Source organism: Chiloscyllium plagiosum, unplaced genomic scaffold, assembly GCF_037043375.1.
Source record: "Chiloscyllium plagiosum isolate Xiang-an unplaced genomic scaffold, Cpla_swu_hap1 HiC_scaffold_14, whole genome shotgun sequence".
Classification (NCBI taxonomy): Eukaryota; Metazoa; Chordata; class Chondrichthyes; order Orectolobiformes; family Hemiscylliidae; genus Chiloscyllium; species Chiloscyllium plagiosum.
The window spans coordinates 19,297,734-19,313,083 of record NW_028270152.1 but is presented as its reverse complement, the minus strand read 5'-3'; the positions used below and the strand labels follow the sequence as shown (position 1 = coordinate 19,313,083).

At 43.5% G+C, this 15,350-nt stretch overlaps 1 protein-coding gene across 5 annotated transcripts in view; it reads right to left on the bottom strand.

Moving 5' to 3' along the window:
* The window catches only part of sema3fb (sema domain, immunoglobulin domain (Ig), short basic domain, secreted, (semaphorin) 3Fb), a 252,587-nt gene that overhangs the window by 75,735 nt on the left and 161,502 nt on the right, over positions 1 to 15,350 (bottom strand). For all 5 annotated transcript variants that reach the window (XM_043707715.2, XM_087994111.1, XM_043707716.2 and 2 more), the window contains exons 3-5: positions 14,997 to 15,157; positions 11,532 to 11,594; positions 2,654 to 2,773 (exon numbers count right to left, since the gene is read on the bottom strand). In XM_043707715.2, coding sequence (XP_043563650.2) covers positions 2,654 to 2,773; positions 11,532 to 11,594; positions 14,997 to 15,157 — 344 coding nt within the window. The remainder of the gene's footprint in view (positions 1 to 2,653; positions 2,774 to 11,531; positions 11,595 to 14,996; positions 15,158 to 15,350) is intronic.

Below are 15,350 nucleotides of genomic sequence, written 5' to 3'. Positions count from 1 at the left end.
ATGCTTTCCTTTATTGGTCAGAGTATTGAGTACAGGAGTTGGGAGGTCATGTTGCGGATGTACAGGACATTTGTTAGGCCACTGTTGGAATATTGCGTGCACTTCTGGTCACCTTCCTATCGGAAAGATGTTGTGAAACTTGAAAGGGTTCAGAAAAGATTTACAAGGATGTTGCCAGGGTTGGAGGATTTGAGCTATAGGGAGAGGCTGAACAGGCTGGGGCTGTTTTCCCTGGAGCGTCGGAGGCTGAGGGGTGACCTTATAGAGGTTTACAAAATTATGGGGGGCATGGATAGGGTAAATAGGCAAGGTCTTTTCCCTGGGGTCGGGGAGTCCAGAACTAGAGGGCATAGGTTTAGGGTGAGAGAGTAAAGAGACCTAAGGGGCAACTTTTGCACGCAGAGGGTGGTACGTGTATGGAATGAGCTTCCAGAGGACGTGGTGGAGGCTGGTACAATTGCAACATTTAAAAGGCATTTGGATGGGTATATGAATAGGAAGGGTTTGGAGGGATATGGGCCGGGTGCGGGCAGGTGGGACTAGATTGGGTTGGGATATCTGGTTGGCATGGACAGGTTGGACCGAAGGGTCTGTTTCCATGCTGTACATCTCTATGACTCTATGACCTCAGGTGAGGAGGAAAGTCGTTTATGGTAACCACAAGCCAGGGTGGCACGGTGGCTAGCACTGCTGCCCCACAGCGCCAGAGACCTGGGTTCAATTCCCGCCTCAGGCAACTGTCTGTGTGGAGTTTGCACATTCTCCCCGTGTCTGTGCGGGTTTCCTCCCACAGTCCAAAAATGTGCAGGTTAGCTAAATTGCCCATAGTTTGAGGGGAATGGGTCAGTATGGACTTGTTGGGCCAAAAGGCCTGTTTCCACACTGTAAGTAATCTAATCAATGATGGGAATTGAACCCAAACTGTTGGCATCATAATACTCTGTAAACCAACAATCCAGCCAACTGAGCTAAACCAACTCCAAGTTGACAGTGAGTAAAGAACATCAGGTATATATTATTGAGCTTAATGGATGATTTTTCCAGGTCACTTTATAAACTATTGATATGATTGTACTTAGATTCTTTAGTACATTGTGGTCACCACAGCACAAAAGGGACATTGGATACAGAAGAGAGTACCAGAGTGATTGAGGTGATGGACAGCCTGGAGTATGAGAAGCAATTGTGTAAATCAAACATGTGCTCAGTTAAAAAGAAAAGTTTGAGATGGGATTGGATTGCTGCTTTTAGGGTTTTCACACGAGTAGTGACATGTGGACCAAGAAAAGGTGACTTCACTTTGTCGAGGTCAGTAGAACTGGAGGACAGCGTCTGCAACTGATTGGAATTAAAATCAAAATGAACCAGCTGGAACTTTGGTGAAGAAGCTGTACATCTATGCAGTTGGCTTCCTCGGGAGACAGTGGAAGCAGACAGGGTCAGTTCATTCTTAAGTAAACTGGTTTCTTTTAAAAAAAAATCATTTTAGGACAGTGTAAACAAGCAATTTTAAGATCAAATACATCATAGTCATGGAGTGTGCTTCGGAAGAAAAGACAGCTATGCACCACGACCACCCCATCCTGGCCCATACATCCTGACTTTCTCTCACAGGACCCAACACAGAAATCCTGCTTAGCTACTTGGCAGATGCCAATTAACCTTATTAATAAGCCACTTGACACTCATCATCTCTGATCCCTTCAGAATTTGGTATTTAACTTTAGAAGAATGAAAGCTGATCTCATTGAAGATTCGTAAGGGGATTGACAGGGTAAATGCTGAGAGGATGTTTCTCCTCAAGGAAGGATCTCTGACCAAAGGGCGTAGTCTCAGAATAAAAGGGCACCAATTTAAGATGGATACGTGGAAGAATTTCATCTCTTAGAGGATTGATAGTCTTTGGAACTCCTTGCCGCAGAGATTTGTGGGGGCAGAGTTCCTGAGATAGATAGATACTTGATCAGTTGGGGAATCAAGGGTTACAGGAACATGTAAGAAATTGGAAAGTAAGGAATTTCAGGTCAGCCTATTAAATGGTGGAGCAGGCATGAGGGGCTGAATGGCCTACTCCTGTTCCTAATGCTTATGGTTTAATGTGACTCACGTGGCACCTGCATCCATCTTTCCAGTGGCCAGCCCCTTTGGCTGGGCCTTGAAGGATGATTAGGAGTGGCATTGCTGGCAATGGGCAGCTGCTGGCCTCTGAATGACCGATAGCTCTCAGGGGATGGGATTACTGTCTCTGGGGTCCTAAATCCCCTGGCCAGCTGAGTGCCTGACAGCATCTAGGTGGTATTGTGCCTTTTCCATTGGAATGAAATGAACCTGTAGCTCGTGGACAGGACCCCTGTTCCAAATTCTGGCCCAAATCTGCATCTATTATAATCAACCCATTCAGAGAAATTATTATTGCACATCTCTGGAGAAGGTGGCATTTGAACATTGGCCTCCTATCTCAGACATAGGGACATTACCACTGCACCACTTAGCTCTCCTGGGTTTATTGTAGACAAACACTCCACTACTATTTCATCATGTGATTTGTCACGTTGGTGGAAGGTAAACAAAATGGATCTTTAATATTGAGTAGTTCCTGTGTAAAGGAGCATTCTTCGGTGGTGAGGGAACGTCTAGTACTTTAACAGCTTACCTCTGCCTTACGGCCCCTGTTCACATAGGTGCAGATAGGGTGATAGGCTCCACTCCCACAGACGTAGAGGTGAGTTCGGTTCCATGGCTCAATCAGGCAGATGAAATTTGCACACTCGCCCTGACAGAGTTAAAACAAAAGGGAACCATTATAATCCCATGAACGATCCACAGTCCACATAATAATCTGCAAAAGATTTTCTGACAGTGAGGGAAGTGAGGGGGTATCTGGAAATCTTGTTTAGGTATCCTACATACAAATTCCAATGCATGCATTGGGCTGCATTTGCTCAGGGTCATAAACTGGGGTGGAGACAAAGGGTGAGTGACACACTAGTTAGGTTCTGATGGCTCTAAGAGAATGAAGGTATTCAGTTTTAGCCCGTTGTGTATGGACTGGCCCTCATTTGTACACAAAACAGGCCCACAGTTCTGCTGTTGACCTGAGAAATGCAGGTGTGCGTGTGGAGTCAACACACAGCTGGCAGGTTCCCAGAATTGGAAGGAAACTGGCACCCATGCGAGATAGCTCAGTCAGACTTTCTCACCCAGATCTTAGTGGACACAGAATGTTGGTATTTATCCACCACCTTCAGTACAGTGAGACATTCCAAGATCCTCTACAATAAAAAAAACTGACATCGCGCAACGTACGGTGATCTTAGTTCCGATGACTAAAAGCTTGCTCAGAGGTAGGGTCGAAGCAGAGAGCTGCATAGAATTCTAGTGATTATGGCCTAGGCATCTGAGGCATGCCTATCAGTGGTGTAGTGACTAAAACAGGACACGATTAAGAGGCCTGATGTGGAAGAATACCAAGTTCTTGAAAGATTGTAAGACTGGAAGATGTTCTATTCCTAAAAGGAGTGAAGCCAAAGAGATGTTTGAAAATGGAGAAAGGGATGAGAACTTTAAACCCAATGCAATTTGCCGTAGGGTGAACAGGATTGCCAACAAATGCACACTAGAATTTCCAATGTAGATAGAGAATGGAAAATAGGACAGCGGCCAAGAGGGAATTTGAATCCTGAGTCTAGAGGTAACAGCAGTGTGGATGGAGGACGTAAAGCTGGAGTACAAACCATGTTTGGGATAAAGAGCACTAGAGTCTGCAACATGGGGAATTGAAAGGTAACTTTGAAGGTGTAGGGACCAACTTTCAGGGGGCTGTTTGCGATTATACATCGAATAATATCTCCACCTCACACACAAACCATGCTGTACTCTCTGTCGGTCGGATGGTGAAAAAATGGGAAACACTTACTTCCTCAGCAAATATCATCCTTCACTTTGTCAGGCAACAATTACACCACAAAGAACTTATCAAATGTTCAAAATAAATATTTCAAGCGACTAAGCAGTAATACATTGTATCTCTGTCATTTGTTACAACTCAAAAAATTAATAACAAAAAGTCGTTCCGGATGTAAATGTCTGATTTTGGGACTTTCTCAGCGGCTCGGGTTACAGACTTGGTTAGTTTTCCTGTGAGCTGGTTGTCAGCTGTGTTACCTTTGAGGGATGAGTGAGTGAAGAGGAGGAGACAGGGGAGAAAAAGGAATCGGCTCTGGTGATCGAAAAGCTTCCTTATGTTTGCACCTCTGCTGTCGGGGTTGCTGATTCAGGCTGTGCGAGGTGTGTGCAATTTGAAAAGAAGCAGCGTGTCACCTTGAACAGCCGTAAGGAGCAGGAGGAGGAGGAGAATGAAACAGATTGCCAAGGTCCTGGAGAGTCCAGCTCCCATAACCTTCGGCAGCTGGCTTTTCTCCATATTACTGACCCACAATTACTCCATCCTTGATATTGTCTAAAATGTCAGATCAATTTCAGCGAGGAATGCAAAATAATCATGCACCGGCATACTGCTTACCCTCCCTTCCTCAGTACCAGAGCAGCAAGACTGAGCAATATTCCCTTTTCCTTCTGAAGTGAGGTTTCCTGTTAGGCTTGTAAGCCCAACATGGTTGCAAGTGGCCATGTTGGCGTCAACTGTGACCTCAGTGAGCAACACTCTCCCTTCTCAGTCAGATGGTCTTGGGCTCAAGTCCACTCCAGGGGGTGCTACACCATATGGCCTGTCAGTTGAGATGTTCAACTGACGCCTAGTTTTCCCTCTGAGGTAAAGGTTCCCATGTGGTTAGTTTGAAGAAGGAAACAAGAGTTCTCCTTGAGGTCTGGTCACTATTTATCCTTTGACCTACACCACCAAATTATCCTGTCACTGTGGAGAAAGGATCTCTTCTGGTAAATCATTAAGATGCACATGCTCACTATCACTTTTCAAGGTTTTTTTTAACATAAAAGCTTAATCAGAATTTTAATAGCAACACTAAGATTTTTATTCTCTCTTTCACATCAGAAAATAATCACCTTGAAAGCTGCTGATATCTCGTCAGAGTTTCACTGACTTACTAACATCCTTTTTGGGAAAGTGAGCTGGAGCCTCCATTCTTTACTTGACTTAGACAATAGACAATAGGAGCGGGAGTAGGCCATTCTGCCCTTCAAGCCCTTCATGGCTGATCATCCTTAATCAGTATCCTGTTCCTGCCTTATCTCCATAACCCTTGATTCCACAATCCTTGAGAGCTCTATCCAACTCTTTCTTAAATGAATCCAGAGACTGGGCCTCCACTGCCCTCTGGGGCAGAGCATTCCACACAGCCACCACTCTCTGGGTGAAGAAGTTTCTCCTCATCTCTGTCCTAAATGGTCTACCCCGTATTTTTAAGCTGTGTCCTCTGATTCGGCACTCACCCATCAGTGGAAACATGTTTCCTGCCTCCAGAGTGTCCAATCTTTTAATAATCTTATATGTGTCAATCAGATCCCCTCTCAGTCTTCTAAACTCAAGGGTATACAAGCCCAGTCGCTCAAGTCTTTCAGTGTAAGGTAATCCTGCCATTCCAGGAATTGACCTGGTGAAGCTACACTGCACTCTCTCAATAGCCAGAATGTCTTTCCTCAAATTTGGAGACCAGAACTGCACACAATACTCCAGGTGTGGTCTCAGCATGGCCCTGTGCAGCTGCAGAAGAACCTCTTCGCTTCTATACTCAATCCCTCTTGTTATGAAGGCCAGCATGCTATTAGCCTTCTTCACTACCTGCTGTACCTGCATGCTTACCTTTATTGACTGGTGTACAAGAACACCCAGATCTCTCTGTACTGCCCCTTTACCTAAATTGATTCCATTTAGGTAGTAATCTGCCTTCCTGTTCTTGCCACCAAAGTGGATAACCATACATTTATCCACATTAAACTGCATCTGCCATGCATCTGACCACTCACCTAACTTGTCCAGGTCACCCTGTAATCTCCTAACATCCTCATCACATTTCACCCTGCCACCTAGCTTAGTATCATCAGCAAATTTGCTAATGTTATTACTAATATCATCTTCTATATCATTAACATATATTGTAAAAAGCTGCAGTCCCAGTACTGATCCCTGCGGTACCCCACTGGTCACTGCCTGCCATTCCAAAATGGAGCCGTTTATCACTACTCTTTGTTTCCTATCAGCTAACCAACTTTCAATCCAAGTTAGTACTTTGCCCCCAATACCATGCGCCCTAATTTTGCTCACTAACCTCCTATGTGGGACTTTATCAAAAGCTTTCTGAAAGTCCAGGTACACTACATCTGTTGGATCTCCCTCATCCATCTTCAGAGTTACATCCTCAAAAAAGTCCAGAAGATTAGTCAAGCATGATTTCCCCTTCATAAATCCATGCTGACTCTGACCTATCCTGTTACTACTATCCAGCTGTGTTGTAATTTCATCCTTTATAATAGACTCCAGCATCTTTCCCACCACTGAGGTCAGACTAACTGGTCTATAATTTCCTGCTTTCTCTCTCCCACCTTTCTTAAAAAGTGGTATAACATTAGCCACCCTCCAATCTGCAGGAACTGATCCCGAATCTATCGAACTCTGGAAAATAATCACCAACGCATCCACGATTTCTTGAGCCACCTCCTTTAGTACCCTGGGATGTAGACCATCAGGCCCCGGGGACTTATCAACCTTCAGACCTAACAGTCTCTCCAACACCAATTCCTGGCAAATATAAATTCCCTTCAGTTCAGGTCCTTCAGCCACTGTTACCTCAAGGAGATTGCTTGTGTCTTTCCCAGTGAACACAGATCTGAAGTACCAATTCAATTCTTCTGCCATTTCTTTGTTCCCCGTGATATATTCCCCTGTTTCTGTCTTCAAGGGCCCAATTTTAGTCTTAAAATTTTGCCTTTCACATCACATTTTTTTGCCTTTCACATACCTAAAAAAGCTTTGACTATCTTCCTTTATATTTTTGGCTAGTTTACCTTCGTACCTCATTTTTTCTCTGCGTATTTCCTTCTTAGTAATCCTCTGTTGTTCTTTAAAGGCTTCCCTGTCCTCCGTTTTCCCACTTATCTTTGCTATGTTATACTTTTTCTATTTTAACTTTATATGTTTCTTAACTTCCCTCGTCAGCCACGGCCACCCATGACTCCTCCTAGGATCTTTCTTCATATCCGCCATTGTTCCTCCACGGTCATCCCTGCTAAGGTATTGCACCATTGAACTTTGGCCAGCTCCTCCCTCATAGCTCCATAGTTCCCTTTATTCAACTGAAATATTGTCACTTCCGATTGTACCCTCTCCCTCTCAAATTGCAGGTTGAAGCTTATTGTATTATGGTCACTACTTCCCAATGGCTCCTTCAATTTGAGGTCCCTGACCAATTCCGGTTCGTTGCACAATACCAGATCCAGAATTGCCTTCTCCCTGGTAGGCTCCAGCACCAGCTGTTCTAAGAATCCATCTCGGAGGCACTCCACAAAGTCTCTTTCTTGTGGCCCAATACCATCCTGATTCTCCCAGTCTACCTGCATGTTGAAATCCCCCATAACAACTGTAGTGACATCTTTGCGACAGGCCAATTTCAGCTTCTGATTTAACTTACATCCGACATCCAGACTACTGTTTGGGGGCCTGTAGATAACTCCCAAGAGGCTCTTTTTACCCTTAGTATTTCTCAGCTCCATCCACACAGACTCTACATCCCCTGATTCTAGGTCCCCCCGCGCAAGGGACCGAATATCATCCCTTACCAACAGGCCACCCCACCCCACCCCCTCTGCCCGTCAGTCTGTCCTTACGACAGCACGTGTCGCCTTGAATATTCATTTCCCAGGCCCTGTCCACTTGAAGCCACGTAAGACTTGGGATGTCTCACTACACTGAAGGTACTATGTAAATACAGATTGTTATTGGCAAGTTTTTTTGTGTTAGAGGCAGACAGTGGGATATATGTATATACTATTGGCTGGATAGCTGAGATGCTTGACAGATGTTGAAGTTAGTGATAGATCTTTGAGATTGGGGAGATAGGCCGCCTACTTGCGGAGCGTTTCAGAGAACACCTCTGGGACACCCGGACCAACCAACCCAACCACCCTGTGGCTCAACACTTCAACTCCCCCTCCCACTCCACCAAGGATATGCAGGTCTTTGGACTCCTCCATCGCCAGACTACAACAACACGACGGTTGGAGGAAGAGCGCCTCATCTTCCGCCTAGGAACCCTCCAACCACAAGGGATGAACTCGGATTTCACCAGTTTCCTCATTTCCCCTCCCCCCACCTTGTCTCAGTCAAATCCATCGAACTCAGCACCGCCTTCCTAACCTGCAATCTTCTTCCTGACCTCTCCGCCCCCACCCCAGTCTGACCAATCACCCTCACCTTGACCTCTTTCCACCTATCGCATTTCCGACACCCCTCCCCCAAGTCCCTCCTCCCTACCTTTTATGTTTACCTGCTGGACACACTTTCCTCATTCCTGAAGAAGGGCTTATGCCCGAAACGTCGATTCTCCAGTTCCCTGGATGCTGCCTGACCTGCTGCGCTTTTCCAGCAACACATTTTCAGCTCTGATCTCCAGCATCTGCAGACCTCACTTTCTCCTCATAGATCTTTGATTACTCTAGCTCAAGTCAGCATAAGGAGTGAGCAGGTTATGGGTATTCTAAAAGGCATTAAGAGGTTAGGGATAGATCTTTGAGTACTCTAGGTCAAGTCAGCATAAGGAGGGAGCAGGTTTTGGGTATTCTAAAAAGCATTAAGATAGACAAGTCCCCAGGTCTAGATGGGATCTATCCCTGGTTACTGAGGGAAGCAAGAGAGGAAATAGCTGGGGCTTTAACAGATATCTTTGCAGCATCCTTGAACCCAGGTGAGGGCCTGGAGGACTGGAGAATTGCTAATATTGTCCCCTTGTTTAAGACGGACAGCAGGGATAATCCAGGTAATTATAGACTGGTGAGCCTGATGTCAGTGGTAGGGAAGCTGATGGAAAAGATACTGCTGGAGGGATAGGATCTATTCCCATTTGGAAGAAAATGGGTTTATCAGTGATGGGCAGCATGGTTTTGTGCGGGAAAGGTCATGGCTTACAAATCTAATAGAATTCTTGGAGGAGGTGGCAAATTTAATTGATGGGGGAAGGGCTGTAGATGTCATATACATTGACTTATTAATGTGTTTTTTAAGGTTCCCCATGGTAAGCAGATGGAGAAGGTGAAGTCGCATGAGGTCCAGGGTGTACTAGCTAAATGGATAGAGCTAAATGGCTGCAAACAGGAGACAGAGTGTAATAGTGGAAGGGAGTTTCTCAAAATGGAAACCTGTGACGAGTGGTGTTCCACAGGGATCCGTGCTAGGACTACTGTTGTTCTTGATATATCTAAATGATTTGGAGAAAGGTATCGGTTGCCTGATTAGCAAGTTTGCAGATCACACCAAGATTGATGGCGTAGCAGATGGTGAAGGGGACTGTCAGAGAATATAGCATAATATAGATAGATTGGAGAGATGGGCAGAGAAATGGCAGATGGAGTTCAATCTGGGCAAATGTGAGGTGGATGCATTCTGGAATATCCAATTCAAGAGTGGGCTATATAGTAAATGAAAAAGTCCTGGGGAAAATTAACATACAGAGAGATCTGGGTGTTCAGGTCCATTGTTCCCTGAAGGTGGCAACGCAGGTCAGTAAAGTGGTCAAGAAGGCATACAGCATGCTTTCCTTTATTGGACAGGGTATTGAGTACAAGAGTTGGCAGGTCATGTTACAGTTGTATGGGACTTTGGTTCGGCCACATTTGGAAAACTGTGTACAGTTCTGGTCGCCACATTACCAAAAGGATGTGGATGCTTTGGGGAGAGTGCAGAGGAGGTTCACCAGGATGTTGCTTGGTATGGAGGGCACTAGCTATGAAGAGAGGTTGAATAGATTAGGATTGTTTTCAACAGAAAGACAGAGGCTGAGGGGGGACCTGATTGAGGTCCACAAAATCATGAGAGGTATAGACAGTGTGGATAGCAAGAAGCTTTTTTCCTAGAATGGGGGACTCAGTTACTAGGGGTCATGAGTTCAAAGTGAGAGGGACAAGGTTTAGGGGAGATATGCGTGGAAAGTTCTTTACGCAGAGGGGGGTTAGTGCCTGGAACACATTGCCAGCGGAGGTGGTTGAGGTGGGAATGATAGCATCATTTAAGCTGTATTTAGACAGATACATAAATGGGCAGGGAGCAAAGGGATACAGACCCTTAGAAAATAGGCAGCAGATTTAGATAGAAGATCTGGATCGGCACAGGCTTGGAGGACCGAAGGGCCTGTTCCTGTGCTGTCATTTTCTTTGTTCGTTGTTCTGAGATCATAGTGATTATAATACCAGGGTCATAGTTCAATCCCGGCTCTGAACTGCACTGTGATTGCAGCAAACGAACATCTTTCCTTCTACTTGGAGTTTGAAGCATTCGTGACAAAGTTGAGGCCATTCAGCCCTAACAGCCTCTCCCATCTCTCTGCCAGGGCAATTTACAAAGCAAAATAGTATTGTGACGCAGTTGTAGCATCCCTATTTCAAGCAGATCCATTAAAAATATGCATAAATGACTGGCGTTTTGCAAGTTATCTGAGTTATGCTCCAAGGTCGATACATTCCTTAGCAACGCCTGTCCTCACTGCAGAAAGACAGGGTAGCTCTCACCAGAGAAAGGTTAGTACTTCTCCACAAGCAGCAGAAGCAATGTCATTAAATCGGCGATGGCAATAAATTGGATGATGGTCAGGCAGAAATGTGATACTGCGGATCACTCACATGTCTGGGGACTTCAGTGAGAAAGCCTATAACATAGGGGTCAGTAGGTGCCTATCAGCATTTATAATGGGCAAGTCAACAAGCAATTTTTGAGAGATCCTCAAGTGGACTTCTAGCACAAGTTCGAAAACTGAATTATTTTTTACTGCAGTTTATTGAAACCATGTCACTTTCAAAAACGAGCATTTTACTATTGAGCGCATGCACGTGACACAGAGCAACACTACAGACAAAACGTTAATGAAAAAAGAAGTGATACTGTTCTCAGTCTGCCCTAATATTAATAAAGGGTCTTTCTGACTCTGGAGCTACCATTCTCATTTCCAGGTCAAAATGATAGTGGGTTATAGAACACCTAGCTATAAGTGAGGCTGGTATATCTCTGTGGTACTAAATGTGTCCTTGAGTAAAAATACTAAACAGTTCATTTGTTCAGATGAGCAGGGGAGGGGGTGAGGGAGAATATTGTGTCGGTAGTTCCCAGAGGAGAGAATGGTCAACCGTTCTCCATCATAAAATGATTGACCTTTCATTACCTGCAGGCAAGCTAGTCCCCGTCTTAACCCTACACAATAGTGACTGTACTTGAAAAGTAATTTATTGGTGAGGACTATCTGAGGAAGTGATAACTGCTAGTTCTTTTGTGACCTGTGAAAGGCAAGCATTCTTTCCATAGTTGTGGGGCATTAGTCAATGAAGACAGAAGGTTGGATAGTTCAAGCACTTACATTCTGATCTTTACCAGAAAGAACACACTCGTCTCGTCTCTGCTGACTGACGGACCAGTGAATCTGAAAGAAATGAAATGCAACATTGGTTTTCATGTGAAGAATAGCAGAAATGACAGAACACAAATCTGAACATGTCTGTGCCGATTGAAGATTGTTCTTCTCTTCGAGTCGTCTGTTTTGTCATTTTCCGTTTCCTAAAATCCTCTTGTAAATCTTCTCCTTTAAATGTTCGCATATCATTTCCTTTTGATGAGATCGAGAGACCCTGCCTCAATTAGCACTTGTAAAACTTCACGTGTTCCAATAACGCTCAATTTGACTGAACAAAACCTCCCCCTCCTCATGAAAATACTGCTCTGGAAATAACCCAAGGTGGTTGATAAAACTCTTACTAAATTGGCAATGCTTGGGTCATTGGCCAATATCTATGAGAGAACACAAGCAACACATTCTCTGTTAGAGAGGGAGACAGACAAGCTGTGTGTAGTTTGAAGGGCACTACTCCACATTAAGCATGGGACAAGGCAAGGAGGCAGAGCCTGTCCGGCAGCCTATTCTGTACCACACACTAGCCATCTAAACTAACTGACAAACTGGATAAAAATGTGAGTGTTATCTCACATTGTGTTATATATAACACTCACACTGATCTGGTAATATCCACACTGTGCGATAATTGCTTTGTGATAGTACACAGTGCCTATAAATCTCTCATAGTGGTGATAAAACACTGTGTCAATAATACTCAGATGCTATTGACAATATCCACACCTTGTGATAATATCCTGTGATAATAATTACACAGTGTCTATAAATCTCATCAAGTGTTGACAATACAATATCAATAACACTCAGACTGTATTGATGCACACTATATAATATACTACAAAACAAGTGTCGATAATATTCAGTGTCGATAACGTACTGTCTAATACTCACTTTTTGTTGATATTTTGTTACACTGGAACATATCATTACCTTTCCTTCACTGTTACTGGGTCAAAGGTCTGGGAATCCCCCCCACCAACAGCACTGTGGGTGGTACCTACTCGACAGACTGTGGCAATTCAGAAGGCAACTCACCACCACCACCACAAGGGGAACAAATTCTGGCCTTGCAAGCAATCCCGTGAAATAATAAAACACTGTGTGCTAATACTATTTACACTTTGTGGATAACATATTGGATGTTTAACTATCCTCTCAGTTATGTCTTGAAACTACAAATGCTCATATGATCACATGTTAAAGCAGAAATGGAGCCCTCTCACACACCCGGTTAGCTTGGTTGAATGAAGTGGGGCAAAAGTTCAGGATTGAGGAGGTTTATAAAACTCAGAGTGACCGGGTTTTAACAGTAAAACAACTGTACTAATTTATCTTTAATATAGGTCCTAGGCAATGCAAAACTTTAAACAATCATTTATTGGAACCACTCCAATCTCTTATTCATATCCCAGCAAGTCTCCTTTGTTTTATACACGCATCTAAAACTGTAATACTTGTCCCTTCCTCTTGCGTCACTATAGTTGTGTTTCAAATACAATTCACACGGAAGCCCTTTGAGAATTGTTCAGAGATGTGTTTAGGCGTTAAATGGATATGAGTGTTATTTTTAATTCTCTTAATTTCCTATGTCTCTGATTTGTGCCTTTATTTCCTATAAATCCAATCTGAAAAAACATTTTCCATCGAAATCTATTGACGTATTGGTACTTGAAAATAAACTCTGAATTCCTTCCAACTATCTACTTCCATTTAGTTTTCCTCTCCTGGTAGTTTATGGAATATTTGATTAGTGCCACCAAACATACAGTCATAAAGATTTCAGCTTCAATTGCTGTCTTGAGACTCTTCTGTAACCCTTCCTTTCATCATGTAATATACCCAAGTTGCAGCCTCAACTTGCATACTTCGATATTATACCACCTCTTGCCCAGTTGGAAACTCTTCTCCAGCACGTGATCATTTTCGAACACAAGAGACTCACTATTAGAATTTTCACTCCGCTTTCTTACTTTCCAACCGTTTACACGATTCAGACAATCCATGGTCTTCATGTCTTGGTCATAATCTTCAAAGTTTTACCAATATTTAAGAGTGCAGTAGCTGTGCTTGCAAGTCTTACATGAGGTACCTCTCTCTCTGTTCAACCTATTTTTCCTAATCAATTTATTCAGGGATGCTATAACACAACTCTGGAGGAGGTGGGACTTGAACTTAGGTCTCTCAGTTCAGGGTTTGGGACCTGCCACTGGAGGGCTGGCCTCCTGCTGATCAGTGGACACTTCTAAAATATATGTCAGCTGATGTCACACTTTAGTCATTTGGCCCTTGGATCAGATAGCCCTTTCAATGTGCATCATGTTCACTGGGATGACAACAATTGTCCAGCCCCTAGTCTGTTGTGCTGTTGTTCTCAGGAGTGTCATCCCAAAACATATCTGTGACTCAATGTGAAACAGACTGCTGTATCCTTTGACAGGACTTCACATCCTTAACAAGAAGTAAGCAAATTGCATGTGCAGCTTTAAGACAAATTGCTTGTTTTTCTCTCTGATTTGTATCACCTAATCAATACTTGCCTTACTAACATTCTGTTTAGATACATCAGGTTTTACTGAGGGACACAGTCAGGCCCTGATTGGATAAACTATAGATCCACTGACTTTCCAGAAACAATTACTTTATTGTGTTTCATTCCCAGGTTAATTTGGGTCTTTTTCAGGGAAGACTTGCTTAACAGCAAATGTATCTAATTAGAGGGATTAATAAAGGGATTTACTTCACTTATTTTACTTGGAAGCACTACACCTTTTAGTGACCACAGTATGTTGTCATCCTCAAACCTAAAATAAACAGAGCATTCAAATTCCCTGATCTTAGATCAGTCCTCACCACTGAGTGGATCCATGCACTGTTGAGATGCAACCACTTTCTAACACCACACAGTTAAAGAAATCCATGACAAACATATTCATTGAGCGATTGAAGCTTCTAGTGACTTATACAATTTTTTCAGACTGATCACTATCATCATCTGCCTCTGAATTCTCTGCCTCATGCTCCATTTCATGAACCTTGCTGTTCCCCCTTTGGGTAATCCATTGTATTATGATATTTTGAGCCATATACTGTATATGAAGCACCTGTTAGTTGCTCCCTGGGCATTCCTGATAGGTTATGGTACATCTAAAGGCAGAAGGTACAGACCTTTTGGCCCAGAGATAGAGATACTACAATTGTAGCACATACACAAAGCACTATTCAGTGAGTACCCAAACCTGCAGACACCTAATAGTAATGTTTACAATTGACACAGAGAGGGCCACACTTATCTAATATATGAAGATGGTGTTGGAAGTCTATGGCTACCTTGGTTTTTATGGACAGAATGGGATTTGTTTGGATTAGTTTAAGGAGTTCAGTATATGCCAAAATAGATGTACTACATTGACTTACTAATAAAGGCTCCCGGTTGATGTTGTGCAGGTCCAGCGAGACGATGTAGTCCTTGGTGCCCACATACATGCGGTCATGATCTTCGTCCATCAGCAGAATACGATAATTGGTGGTGTTCTGCAGGAGAGTGTAGTGGCGCGCTGTATTCGAATGTTGCAACTCTGTGGGACAAGAAGCAGATAGACATATTCAGAAAACCAGGTCAATCCTGCTCCACAATTTAGAAGGGTTGTAGCCAGTTCAGGAAAACAGCAACTGTTCCATTTTGAGCAAAGAAACTCCCTTTTACAATGTGTTGGAAGCATCGAACCAATTACTTGTCCAATGGCTGCAATGACAGACATTAAATCAAAC